Source organism: Patella vulgata, chromosome 5, assembly GCF_932274485.2.
Source record: "Patella vulgata chromosome 5, xgPatVulg1.2, whole genome shotgun sequence".
Lineage (NCBI taxonomy): Eukaryota > Metazoa > Mollusca > Gastropoda > Patellidae > Patella > Patella vulgata.
The window spans coordinates 65,393,957-65,407,914 of record NC_065883.2 but is presented as its reverse complement, the minus strand read 5'-3'; the positions used below and the strand labels follow the sequence as shown (position 1 = coordinate 65,407,914).

The 13,958-nt window shown below is 37.5% G+C and overlaps 1 protein-coding gene across 2 annotated transcripts in view; it reads right to left on the bottom strand.

Moving 5' to 3' along the window:
* Nucleotides 1–438: 438 nt before the first annotated feature.
* LOC126820415 (uncharacterized) overlaps nt 439–13,958 on the bottom strand; it is a 41,029-nt gene continuing 27,509 nt past the window's right edge. For both annotated transcript variants that reach the window (XM_050548339.2, XM_050548338.2), the window contains exon 2: nt 439–10,525. In XM_050548339.2, coding sequence (XP_050404296.1) covers nt 5,990–10,513 — 4,524 coding nt within the window. In that variant the 5' untranslated portion in view covers nt 10,514–10,525 and the 3' untranslated portion in view covers nt 439–5,989. The remainder of the gene's footprint in view (nt 10,526–13,958) is intronic.

Here is a 13,958-nt window from a genome sequence, read left to right as displayed (position 1 = left end):
TCAATAATTCGCTTGCGCATAGGGGTCTTTAGCAGTGGGAGGAAACCGGAGGACCCGGAGAAAACCCACGAGGTTGGACAGGCGACCCTACTCCTCGTCACGTACAACCGGGGATTCGAAACCACGCCAGTCGACTCAATGACAGACCCTATGATACAGCGCGCGCACGCTTACCATTCAGCCATCCAACCCCCCGGGAAAAGATGACAATGTCTTAATCTTGCAAATTTACACACCAGCATGAAATGGGGTTTAGCGTCCTACTTTTCTGAACGAACCGGGAAAAATGAAGACGAGCATCCTGGTGTTGTTCGAGAAAGAATTGCAATTTTGAAGCTCTTTGGCTGCTGGACTATCAGGATGATCTTCTACGACAGAAGGATCATAATATTATTATTGAAAACATGGCACAGAAAACATACAAAACAATTCTAAAGGACATAATGTCATTTTATTAATAGGACAACAATTAACAAGATATTTTCATATATATTAATAATCATAACCACTCTAGGTCCATTTATTAATATTTTCATATAATATAACACAATAAGATTCAATAATGCACAATTTCATTGTATTGTTTTAAAGAGATAAACACCTCCTGTTTTCACAATTTAGAGGAAGAACAGTAAGGCCTCTAAATTTAAAACAGCAGGCGTTTATCTATATAGTAGCCTAATATTTTGAACGTGTATCTTGGAATATTTTTGCAATGGAAACATCCGTGACTTAATAACACACCACTCGCATTCAATTTGGGCCATTTAGCGACTGGACATTCCCGATAGCCTGGAAAGGGAGGTCACTCCTCCTTAATTTATGATTACGAAACAGAAATCTTAAGTCATTGTGACTTTATTGTATTGCTAAATTGCATACGGTGTTTGTCCATGCACGAGTGTTGCCATATAGATCATGTTTGGAGCACTTTGTCATTACTAAGCAGGTTTGAGCGATGTCAATAATACATTGCTACTTCTGAAAAACACAATTGTGAATGGGAATTTGACCAGAATTGTGAGAATAGCATTGGAATAAAATGTAGCCTACAAATTATTTACCTGCTTTTCTCAAGTGTGTCATGGGTGACATGGACGAGATTCTAGTCTCAAAGAAATGTAGTAAAATTGAGAGAGAGAGAGAGAGAGAGAGAGGTGGGGTTTAACGTCCACTCGACACAAACTAGGTAATTTCGGGATTATCATATGATTTAATTTTATTTAGCAGTGGGAGGAAACCGGAGGGCCCGGAGAAAACCCACGAGGTTGGACAGGCGACCCTACTCCTTGTCACGTACAACCGGGGGAATCGAAACCACGCCAGTTCACTCAATGACAGACTTTATGATATAGGTAGCGTGCACGTGCTAACCATTCAGCCATCCAACCCCCCAGTAAAACTTAGAATAGGCTATTCATTATAGGCACCACTTGACAAAAATCACAGTCCAAGATATTTCCATTTTGGGCTACTGTAAATAATAAGTTTTTATAGCCTCGCGCAATCTGATTAAAATACAGATCTATATTTCGTTTCGTTTTTTTATACTTTCGATGGCCTACACTAAAGACAAGTAAAACGAAGTTTTGAACTATAAAAACGAAACGAAATAGGATCTGTGTTTAAATCAGATTGAGCCTCGCGCATTCACCGTAATCCAATAAAGGCATATCTACCAGAACTCTTTATAACAACTCAGCTCGCCTAATAAACTTTTAAATGAAACAAACTTAAACTAAATATTATATTTATAATCAACTGATTTTGAATTGGAACTGAATGTCGGATTTGGTCGACATCATTGTTATAATGAATTCATTCGTAAAACAACCGACTTTGAACCAAGGGTGGTGAATTAGCGAAAGGGTGACAGGGCAAATAAAGATAAAGTAATATTATAATAACTAGAACTAAAGCCATCAATTCGAACAAACAAACAAAAACACAGCATTCATCTGTGCAGACATATCACCCATCTAGACCTATACAATACTATTTTGATACTGTATATTCCTAAAATTAACCGGATACCGGAGGATTCCATTTTACATGGACAATGAACTGTAGATTTAAAAGATATCGCTTGGGTATAATTCATCCAGTCTGCCTTTAAAATGGGCAAATGTAATCGCCGAGACATTAGACAATGAAATGGCTACAATGAAATACTTTATGTGACGAGTTTGGAACATCAAAATGCTGAACAAAATGTGCCTTAATATGACAACCAGAGGAATAGCTGTATTTATGAATTGATATTTGATCCAAAAGACCCATTTACTCCAAATGTAACATAACTTAGGCGTGGTTTATTATACTAGTTGAAACTTCACCCGTATAACACTATATTATACTAATGTGACAATTATCAAAGTCACGCTCGTCTCATATTCAAGATTCTAGTCCACGATTTTAATCCGACCCTCATGACAGCCCCTTTTCAGTAAGTATTGCGATCAAACGTCGTACTTGTATCAATGATTTGCATGACGATTGATTAAAGATGCCTTATATAAGAGCTAAATCTGCCTATCGCAGGTCTTATTTCTAGCTTAAACTATTGTATAAATTATTTAAACATTTATCTATACTAATGTCCAAAAGAAAGTATACACTGTGCATTTTGTCCTGCTTCAAACAAAGTCGTTTTCCATTGTATGCGGTATTTGGGTACAATGTCCATTTGTTTTGCCTTTTATTTGCTTACAAATATTGAGTTTGGACGCACGAGACATGTTCAGTGTAGTTTTATCACATTTTTTTTGGATTTAAACAAAACTTTGTCATACTTTTAGTCGGTATACTTTCTTTTGGACATTAGTATACATCCAAAGACGATTACCAAATGTTTAGGCCACTGGACGGTTTAGATATTAACTGGATTTGAACATATTCGGCACTTAATGATTTAATTATAAAATGGACAATCGAGACTTTGTTTTGTATTGTAGCAATGATAATTGACAATCGAGAGCATATTATCAACATTTCATACACGCCCATAACTTCGTTTAGAATAGTGTAATTTGAATGAAGTCTTCAATATATTCATTTTTGATTAATAATCAACTATTATATCAAGAATAGACACATCTATATCTTACACAATACATCTTTAGTCAGATGTTTACTTTAGAAAATAGAAAGGAGGTCCATAGACTAGCCCGAGATCCCCCTCCCAACGTATTTGGCAATATGACTTTGGCCTAAAATAATTTAATTCATTCGAGTATTCCCTATGATAGGTACGATAAATTAAATGTACCCAATAACCTAGGCATATGCTTAGTAATCTAATTACCTGCCTTGCGTACGTTTTAAATTACACAGGGTTGTTGTCAAATGTCCTGCATTTTGAACCCATGTAGGCTACCTTGCAAGCAATGTTACGTAAAAACAACGCTGTTTCAATATCCAGATTGGACGAACCGTTAGCTGAAGATTTACATTGTATACCAAACTGTTTCCTTGTGAATTACTCGTGGCCTTAAGTGAAATTGACATACATGTACATATATATTTAGAATTTAATAGGACTGCTAGAATGGCGCCTATTTTGTAATTCATCCCACAAAATAATATTTCTAAATAATTTTTAAAGCCGCATTAGGTAAGATTACATAAAGAGCTGTCAGTTCTCGCTATAATGGTTAAAAATAGATAAGAAAAAGAGAATATTTTGAAAATTTCAGTCAAATTACTCCCCTCTGAGCCAAGGAATCGACGATATAATTATAGGCTAGCCTCGATTATCATTAATACCGTTGTTACCATAATAAACAAATTCTCGATTATCCATCTTTGCGGTAACCTTATCCAGCACAAAACGTATTTGAATCCACTAAATATCGCATAACATTTCAGGCCTAAAGAAAGACCTGCAATAGACATGTTTAATGCCTGTGTAATTTCCGATGTTTTCTGGTCTTCTAAAAACAAGACGCCATATTAATTGAATAAATCAATAAAACATTACCAAAAGACATTTTCAAAAATATATCACATAATTTGTGTAGTTTTTTGTCCTGATGTAAAACTTTTTTTTTGTGTATAAAATTCGATTAATGAAATAATATAATGAGTATCTATGTAATATTAATTTCAAACCCTGAATTTATTTCCAAATTTACTTGTTTTATGAGACGTCTGAAAACAATGTAGCTCAACCATCAAACTATTTAGTATGGCTGAACATGTGAATGTGTCAATCACAGCTATTTTCAATGTATTAAACCGTGTTGAAGTGATGGCTCGTTTTGTATGGGCGTGAAAATGTCTATTAACCGGTTATTGTAACAGTTGGAAGCGGGCGTTAACCTCCAGTCAGCAATAGCAACGTCCAGCAAAGATGAAGGCATTAGCGCTTTGGAAATTGTCAAAGGTCGGTATCCGAATAGTATTCTACTGATGAGATTAGTTAATGAATATTCAAATTAGACTGTAGCCTACACATACATGTAATTTGAGAAATATCTGGCAACCCATCACTACCGAGATATAAGTTTCTTTTTATGAAATGAGACGGAAACTCTTAAGTAGGCCAGTGCTTGGATTTTTGATACATGTAGTACTTAGCTGAGTATAGGGTTACTGATTATGAATTTAATTACGTTTACTTTCTTGCAATCTGATTAAAATACAGATCTACATTTCGTTTCGTTTTTTATACTTTCGATGACCTCTACTACATTGTACATGTATGTACATGAAGATCTAACCAATTGGAGTGGGAGGTCGCGTCAGGGGTCATACGAGCGGCTTTTGACCCTATGACGTCAGACATTGATTAATCAACTAGCACGCCAAGAACTCGCCGTAACAGACCGTTTCATTGGCTAATACCTCACATCAAGCAGAACGCCCGTTATATAACAGCTCTTCCAGATCCTAGTGTTATGAAAACAAGTAAAACAAAATTTTGAACTATAAAAAACGAAACAAATGGGAAATCTGTGTTTAAATCAGATTGGCTTTCTTGTTAAAAGTTGCAAATTATAAAGTCATGCTTAATGGGGCAAAGTACAAAAAAAAATTGTTGCCATTGATATTTACGAGTAGGTGTATATTGAATGGATTAAACGCCCTATAAACGCACATTATTATTATTAATACACAGTAAAGTATTTCAATACAGCATCCCCCTTGATATCACGTTGTCTGAGATTGTTCCATTATAATAAAGTGACGCTCCGGGCATTACAAATTTATCAAATATTAAATGGTCTTTGTATTTCATCCAAGCCTTAAAAGAACTGAGCAAACAAGCGTTATAAATAAAACTCTGGTTCATGAAATAACAAGTGCACGACAAAATACCTGTTTAACATTAAGAAAAGAAAGAGAACTGTTCGGTCGAGAGAGAGAGAGAAAGAGGGGGCATGATGTGCACGACACCGACAGTTCTGATTCTTCCAGTACTCACTGTGCACTTACTACACCACCATCATTAGAAACAATGAAAATACTATGTATTTACAACAAAATTCTCTGTCTATTGCACCAAGACAAAGTTACTCATACATGTATTAGTACATTCAAACAAGGGTACCACGAAGACATTTACACATCTCGTTTATAACATTTTATATTAGTAATAATCTCCTAGGATGTTACCTTGAAAGTATCTGCACCAAATGACACATGTACACACAACAGACTGTTTTCAGTTAAACCAGATACACATTTTTTTGAGTAGAAAGATTCAACATAAATGAACAATTCTAATCCCTCAGTTCTATTTATCATCCAACTAATAATATAATAAATCCACCGAATAAAACAATCGAATATATTATAATAAATTACTTCTAACTAATATTCTAATACATAATCTATATGTGAATTTATATATACATTAACTGTATAATTACTTTTTCTAAGCATGGCACATTGATATAAATATCTGGTATCTGTACACAGTTTTACAAGTCTTTAATTATACAGCACCATCATATGGTTCGTATTATCTAATCCAAACATTTTATGTCTAGGCCATATAATCAGGAGGCTTTATATTTTTCCCTGCCTGACTTCGCGTGACTCTGTCCCATACAAACGGCATTTGATGCCTTGCTTCCTGTTTATTCTGTAATTTTTCAGAGTCAACAGAACACGTCTCGCTTTCGTAAACTGAATTATTCGGAAAGGAAGAGCTATCACAGGCTTTTTCTCCTTCAGATATTTGACAAGAGCTGGTACAGGTCACTGTACTGTTCACATTACTCGTAACTTCCTCACATTTCGGACTACCAACGTTATCAGCATCAGTCTTAGCACATTTGGGGGAAATTGTGGAAACATCAGACGATTCCTTTCGTTTCCGATGTCCGAAGAACTTTTTGTGTTTATAGAAGTTCTCCTCTCCGATATCGCTATTTCCGTAAGAGGACACAGTATCCTGCGAATTTTCATTGGAATGTGATCGCGTTTCCGCTGATGAACAACGTTCATTCGAAGCCGGAGAAGATTTTGGAATCCCGAAATCGGGGCAATTTTTCGGAAGGACACCGGTTGTAGAATCCGACACTTGAGAGCGGTTTTTATCAAGATTTGAATTATCTGAACTACTGTCTGGGCAAGTTACTGTGGTCATTTGATCCGCGGGATGAATTTCTACCCGCACTGACGGCTTTACTGGTAGTTGGGCGCCATTGCTACCACAGTCTCCTGTGTATTTGCGGCTATCGCCAGCTTTTTCTGTGTCCAGTAACCCGCCGTGTACTTTTTGAAGATGTATAAGGTATTCACTATAATCTGTAAACTGGAGATGGCAATGTGTACAGGAGTTGGTTGTGTGATGTATTTCATCCCCATGGACTTTTCGCAAATGATCCTCCAAATACTCTTTTGTAGCATAAGGGATTTTGCAGTACTTACACACAGCTGTTTCCACGTCATGCTTAAGCATGTGCTCTTGTAAGTGTTGAGGTTCTTGGAATGCACTAGGACAAACCTGACATTGGAACGCTCCTTGATGCCTAGCTTGATTGTGTTGTCTACAGTGTCTCTTATATGAGCCAAAGTCATTGAGCTGAAATGTTTGTTTACATTGTTCGCACTGTAAGAATTTTGTATCGTCTGATTCCTCCTTCACTGAAGGCCGCCTGTTCTCCACTGATCGACTTCCATTTGGACGACTGGATTTAGTCTCCGCATACATAGCAGATTTTAATAATCGGGAGTCACTAGCAGCTCTTTCCCGAACTTTGGGCATGTCAACAATATCCATCACATGACCATCTGGGAAAGGTTGATGTGTCCCATGCAATAAGTTATGGTTTTGAGATAAGGTGTTTGGACTATCTGCCATTCCTGGTGTATGCAGCATGGCTGATTTAGTGGCAGATATAGTTTGAACAATGGTATGTTCGGCTCTTGGCTCAAACCCGTGTTGATTTCTGAAATGCTTTCTAAATCCATAAGGACTTCCGTACGTCTGACGACACAACCGACAGATTAGATACAATATATCATTTGGAGGATGACTCCCTATAATGTTTTGAATAGGTTCATGTCGTGATATAGAACTGCGTCTCTCTTTATCGTGATCTATAGGGGAACTACTACACTGACTAGAGGGGCGAGAAATGTTTATAGACTCATTGTTTGGACCTCGCTCTCCATCTGGAGAAGCACTGGTTGGAGATATACTGTGAGCAAATTGAGGTGAAACATTTGGTTGGGTATAACATGTGGATAAATTAGGAGACGGAAGTGGATGAAGTTGAGGTCTTCTACCGCCTGGTGAACCCAAATGGTCTGGCATCATCCCCGGAGTCATCGTAGCTGGTGTTTCTTTTAGTCGAGATAGTTCAGGTTTGGTAGCATAAGGGGCACCAGGTGATCTCTCCACATATTTGTTATAGTCCTTATTGTCTTTCTCAGCAGACACCCGAAAGTGTTCAGGGGCAGTTGTGTAGTTCACTCGCTCCTGGTTCATAAATCTTTGTTCGTAAGGATTTGAAGATATATGACAGCGTGTGTTGTTCCTCTCCTCATACTCTTCTCTTGATACCGGCCATTTATAATAATTTTCAGTAGGCACTTCGGCAGTTTTTGGTTTCTTCTTTGTTAGATCCAACGGCTGATCAGCAGCTACGTTTGGCTCCATTGTATCTATGGTGAGGTCTAGCATGTGTGCTGCTCGTACTTCATGGGCTCTATGGGCTTCTGGTAATTTTGTCGAATATTGGTGTGGCTGGTGTTTATTTTTGGAGTAGGGAGCCTCTTGAATATGAGGACCATCACTATCGGGATGACGTCTTTTATCGTTGTAAAACATATCAATTCCATTTTCTATTCTACTTTTCTTATGCTGTACCACCTCAGCACATGTGTGGTGAATCTTTTGTGGTAAATTCCTTTCTGGCAAATGCGTATCCTTAGTTCTGGTGAAAGCAGAGGGATGATACCGAAGTGGTGAATGGGATGTGGCATGCATTATGTCTTTAGAGGCTGGTGATAAACGGGGGTTGTAGTGGGGTGAAGTTCTTGGAGAGTTCACAGCATTTGGAGGTACTAAAAGAGCAGGGTTCATTTGCTTGGGGGGTCTTTTCATTTCTTCAAATTGGTTTCGATGCGAACAACAGGTAACACATGAGCAGTTTTTATTATAGGCATGAGGATGAGGGATAGCAGAAACACCGGGATCCATAGGGCCTTCAACCCTTAATAACGGTGGGGGCATTCTTTGCGGATGAATAGTAGCAGGGGGACAATATCGCATTAGCGGTGGCACCATTCGCGGTTCTACACTAGATGCCATATGTAATGGATATGGATAACGAGATGAAAGAAGAAGCATATTTTCCTGAATCAGTTTTTGTCTCTGTGATTCATTAATGAGCATGTGATCGATATGATGCATTTCCTGAATTTCAGATGAAGGATATAAGTTACTTTTGTGGTAAATATTTTTCTCATTCGCCAATATCTGATTGTATCTAGAATGTTTCTCTGTGTACTCGCTGTTAGCCCTTGATACAGTCATATTATGGTTGTTATAGTCCTCTCTAGAATGATATGGATGGAAAGCTTTGGCAGTCTTATGGGATTCAGCAGCAGCAGCAGCAGCCCGTAAAAATTCCTGCTGTCTTATAAGTTCAGTATAAGCGTCCGATTTGGAGGCACTGTTTGTTTGCACATTTCGTTCATAAGATCTATGAGAGGAGGAACGACTAGGGGTTTCTTGTTTTTGCACAGGTTTCGCAGAGGCTGGAGCATACCCGGGTGCTAAAAGATTGCTTATAACCTCAGTCTGGCTAATAACACGATCAACAATATCTTGTACACTAATAGTTCCATCGGGGTTTGTCACAATTTTACTCAAATTTGGGTTATGGGCCTGCTTCACAGCGTTAGTAGATGACGCATTATAACTAGCCTCGTGAGGTTTATCTGCTTTCACCGGGGTTAAACTTCTATTACTTGTATCTGGTTTGTAAGATACATGTACGGCCGACATGGCCTTTAATGGTGGGGGTTCATTCCTTAATGCTTCTTCCTCCTCGATTTTAGTCATTTGCGCAAAATTTTCCTCCAAAACCTTTTCGATGTGATCCATTAGAAGAATTCCTGGTCTTTCAGTTTTAGAACTTAAAGAATTCTCACTATTATTTGTATTCCGCTCAACACAACGGGCAACCTTTTCACTTACGAACTTGGCAGGCTCAGCAGCTATTTCATAAGAAGCGCTGCTTTTAGGTTTATGATCAGAACTTTCAACTTGGGAAACACTATTGTCAGTTCTCCTATTCTCAGGAGAAAGTATGTCACCTCCTAATGAATTGTCTAAGACTTTGTCTATTAAAGTTTGAAGAGGAACACTTGTCATTGACCTGTCAATATCCAACTTACCGGTATACGAGTTTTGACGGCTGGTTGTAACCGACGAAGAACACTGTGTAGAAGTCAATTGAGAACTTACAGTAGTTTTAGGCACATTAGGGCTCGTAACCACAGACTGGTGTGTTACGCTTGATACTGGGGAGGGGATGGAGGCTATCGAGGAGGAGGAGGAAGAGGAAGCTGTATTTGAAGACATGGTGGAGACATTAGAACACAGTTCCTCATCGTTTTCACAGTTTACAATCATGTCTCTAATTCGCATTTGAAGGAAAGAGCTGAAAGTTTTCGCTCTATCCAATGACTCTTCAGGATTTTTATCTGAAATCTCAACATCTTTTTCGGAACTAGTATCATTAGCTTTATGTTCACCGGGGACAGCACTAGTCTGGCGATCTACTTTCGCTTCATCTTTGGGCAGTTCCTTTGGGGTATCAACACCATCTTGTGAATTTTCATTATTGCCAGTTGGGTTACTTAAACATGATTCTATGAAGTTATCAATGGCAGTTCTGAAGGATAGAGTGGAACCTTTATCTGTTGCGTTATCACTGTTCTGTTCAGGGGTAACTAAATCTTTACATTGTTGTGGTATGCTGTTGTTGGGGGGTGTCGGAATGACGCCTACACTTCCATCAACGCCAGCCAAAGACTGGTGTTGTCCCATGACTTGGACGTTCTGAAAGTAGACAAAAAAAGATTCTTATTAATTAAAACATTAACAAAACATTAACAAATCACATGTACATGCAGATAAATAAAATGTATTTCAAACGCCGTCATGAAATTGTTGATCGCCATAACAAGTCTGTACCTGCTGTCTTACAGATCTTTTTGTCAAATCTATAATGTTTCCGCTTTTATCATATTTAGCTTTCCATTTAACACAACCGTGATTGTAGTGTCATATATACGAGACAATAACCTAAAAGCCACTTTCCATTGGGAGATTTTTCTCATGTGGCGAGTCAACTTGCTGTCATACTTGATTTTACACAATTGGTCAGCTTTTTATTCTCTCTACTAATATCACTATTTTAGGATCATATAAAAATGTGTAATAAAATGTTTTATACATGTAGCTACATTTACTTTAACTTGTACTTTTGTAGAGCTACATACTGTATACCGTAACTTTTGTAGCTACATTTACAGTGACTTGTACTTTTGTAGCTACATACTGTATACGGTAATTTGTACTTTTGTAGCTACATTTACTGTGACTTGTACTTTTGAAGCTACATACTGTATACAGTGACTTGTACTTTTGTAGCTACATATACACAGACTTGTATTTTTGTAGCTACATACTGTATACAGTGACTTGTACTTTTGTAGCTACATATTATCACAACCAGCTCAATGAAGCATGTAAAATTGAAATGCCACATTTCTGTGCTGTGCCAAGGTATTTCAACAAGTATCCTGACAATATATTTATTAGAAATGGAGACAGTTTGACCCACGTTGCTTTTTACACTTGCCCTTGTGATTATTGGTTTTTCAGGAGAACCTGCTTTAAATTAATTATTATCGTGTTAATCATGTGCAAGTCAAAGATAGGTTGCCAGGCAAGGAAACATACGCCCACAGCAGCTAAATCGTCCGGGCAGTCAACAAGAGTTGTCACATATTTTTACTTTTTTCGGTAATGAAACATTTATAATACACTAAAATCTGATTAAGAGCAACAACTCAGAAAACCATTAGAATTTGTTTGGTTTTTATAAAGTTCTGCCCCATGCTAATGTTTTGTATACAAAACTTTTAATACTGTATCATGGATTTAGCTGTTCCAAATTCATTGCAAATCAATATACTTGTTCGTCTCAAGATCATAAACACTGTGTATCAATCTAAAGTCAATCGGATATTAACTTTGGCCTCTAGAGCGTCCACAAGATTTTTCAAAGTGATCAAGGGCTATAACTTTGGCAGTAATTATCAGAAATCTTTGAAAATCAATAGGATTCTTCGCCTCGTGACCTCAAACACTGTTTATAAATTTAAAGTCAATCAGATATTAACTTTAGCCTTTAGAGCATCCACAAGGTTTTTTTAAGTGATCAAGGGCCATAACTTTGGCAGTAATTATCGAAAATCACTGAAAATGAATAGGCTTCTTCGTCTCATGACCTTAAACACTTTGTATAAATTTAAAGTCAATCGGATATTAACTTCCGCCTCTAGAGCGTCCACAAGATTTTTTGAAGTGATCAAGAGCCATAACCCTGGCAGTAATTATCAGAAATCGCTGAAAATCAATAGGCTTCTTTGTCTCATGACCTTAAACACTGTATAAATTTAAAGTCAATCGGATATTAACTTTCGCCTCTAGAGCGTCCACAAGATTTTTTGAAGTGATCAAGGGCCATAACTCTGGCAGTAATCATAGGAAATCGCTGAAAATCAATAGGCTTCTTCGCCTCATGACCTTAAACACTGTGTATAAATTTAAAGTCAATCGGATATTAACTTTGGCCTCTAGAGCCTCCACAAGATTTTTTGAAGTGATCAAGGGCCATAACTCTGGCAGTAATTATCTGAAATCGCTGAAAATCAATAGGCTTCTTCGTCTCATGAACTTAAACACTGTGTATAAATTTAAAGTCAATCGGATATTAACTTTGGCCTCTAGAGCGTCCACAAGATTTTTTGAAGTGATCAAGGGCCATAACTCTGGCAGTAATTATCGGAAATCGCTGAAAATCAATAGGCTTCTTCGTCTCATGGCCTTAAACACTGTATATAAATTTAAAGTCAATCGGATATTAACTTTAGCCTCTAGAGCATCCACAAGCAATTGCCGGACGGGGGCGACGACAATATACGACCACATTTCAATGTGGGCGTATAAAAACAGATTCCATGTTTTCTGACAGTTAGTGCCAAACTGTTGTGTTTATATATGTATATATATATATATATATATATTTCAAACTTTAGTGGCTTGCTCACCTGTGTTGGGTGCAAGCTGTTTGACGTGTGTTTTAGATCACAATGTCTGTTGATTTACATGTTTGGTTACCAAAAATTTACAAAGATAAAAAAAAAATGAAACACAAATTATTGAAAATCTGCAAATGATTTTAATAATTCAATAATTCACTTGCGCGTACTGGACTTTAGCAGTTGGAGGATCCCGGAGGACCCTAAGGACCCTGAGAAAACCCACGAGGATGGAGAGGCAATCCTACTCTTTGTCACGTACAACCGGGGAATCGAAACCACTCAAGTTGACTCAATGACAGACTTTATGATACAACGCGCACGCGCTAACCATTTGGCCATCCAACCCCCCTTCAGAATCAGTCGAAAACCCAAAATGTATGAGGATACCAGTAGCTGTTTGCATGGACAAAACCTATTAATTAGTATTCACACCAATCAGGTTTAAGCTCACACTAGGGGCCGGGTATCATTCAGATTTGATGAAAAAAGGAAAGAAACAGAACTTACCATCTATAATCTAATACACATATTCAGTTAATAGATTGTCATGCAGAAAGTGTTAAATACCATCAAGATTCATCAAAAACCACCCAGTTTGTGCTACCGTTTAGTTTGACATCGGTTGTCTAGTTTATGAAACTAAATGGTCATAAACTGGATGACCAATATCAAAACTAAACTAAATGGTCATAAACTAGATGACCGATGTCAAAACTAAATGGTGTTTCTTAAACTAAACGGTAGCACAAACTGGGTGTTATTTGATGAATCTTGATGGTATTTAATACTTTCTGCATGGCAATCTATTAACTGAATACAAATGTATGTGTATTAGATTATACATGGTAAGCTCAGTTCTTTCCTTTTTTCATCAAATCTGAATGATACCCGGTTCCTAGTGTCAAGAATCGTGTTAATTTTACCAAGATGAAGGGCTTCTTTAAGCACATTTCAGGACTTACTATAAAATTTTATTTTTGAGAACGCACTTCTTCTATTACTATTAGTGTTCCACACCGGCTTCCATCGAGGGTGATATATCACAGACAAGTTGTCTTATTTTACCATGATCAGAGCATGCAAAGGGGTTCTTTCCTGTGACGTACCCTGAGTAAACCCACGAGGTTGAGAAGGTGCCTTTATCTCCAAGCCACATACGC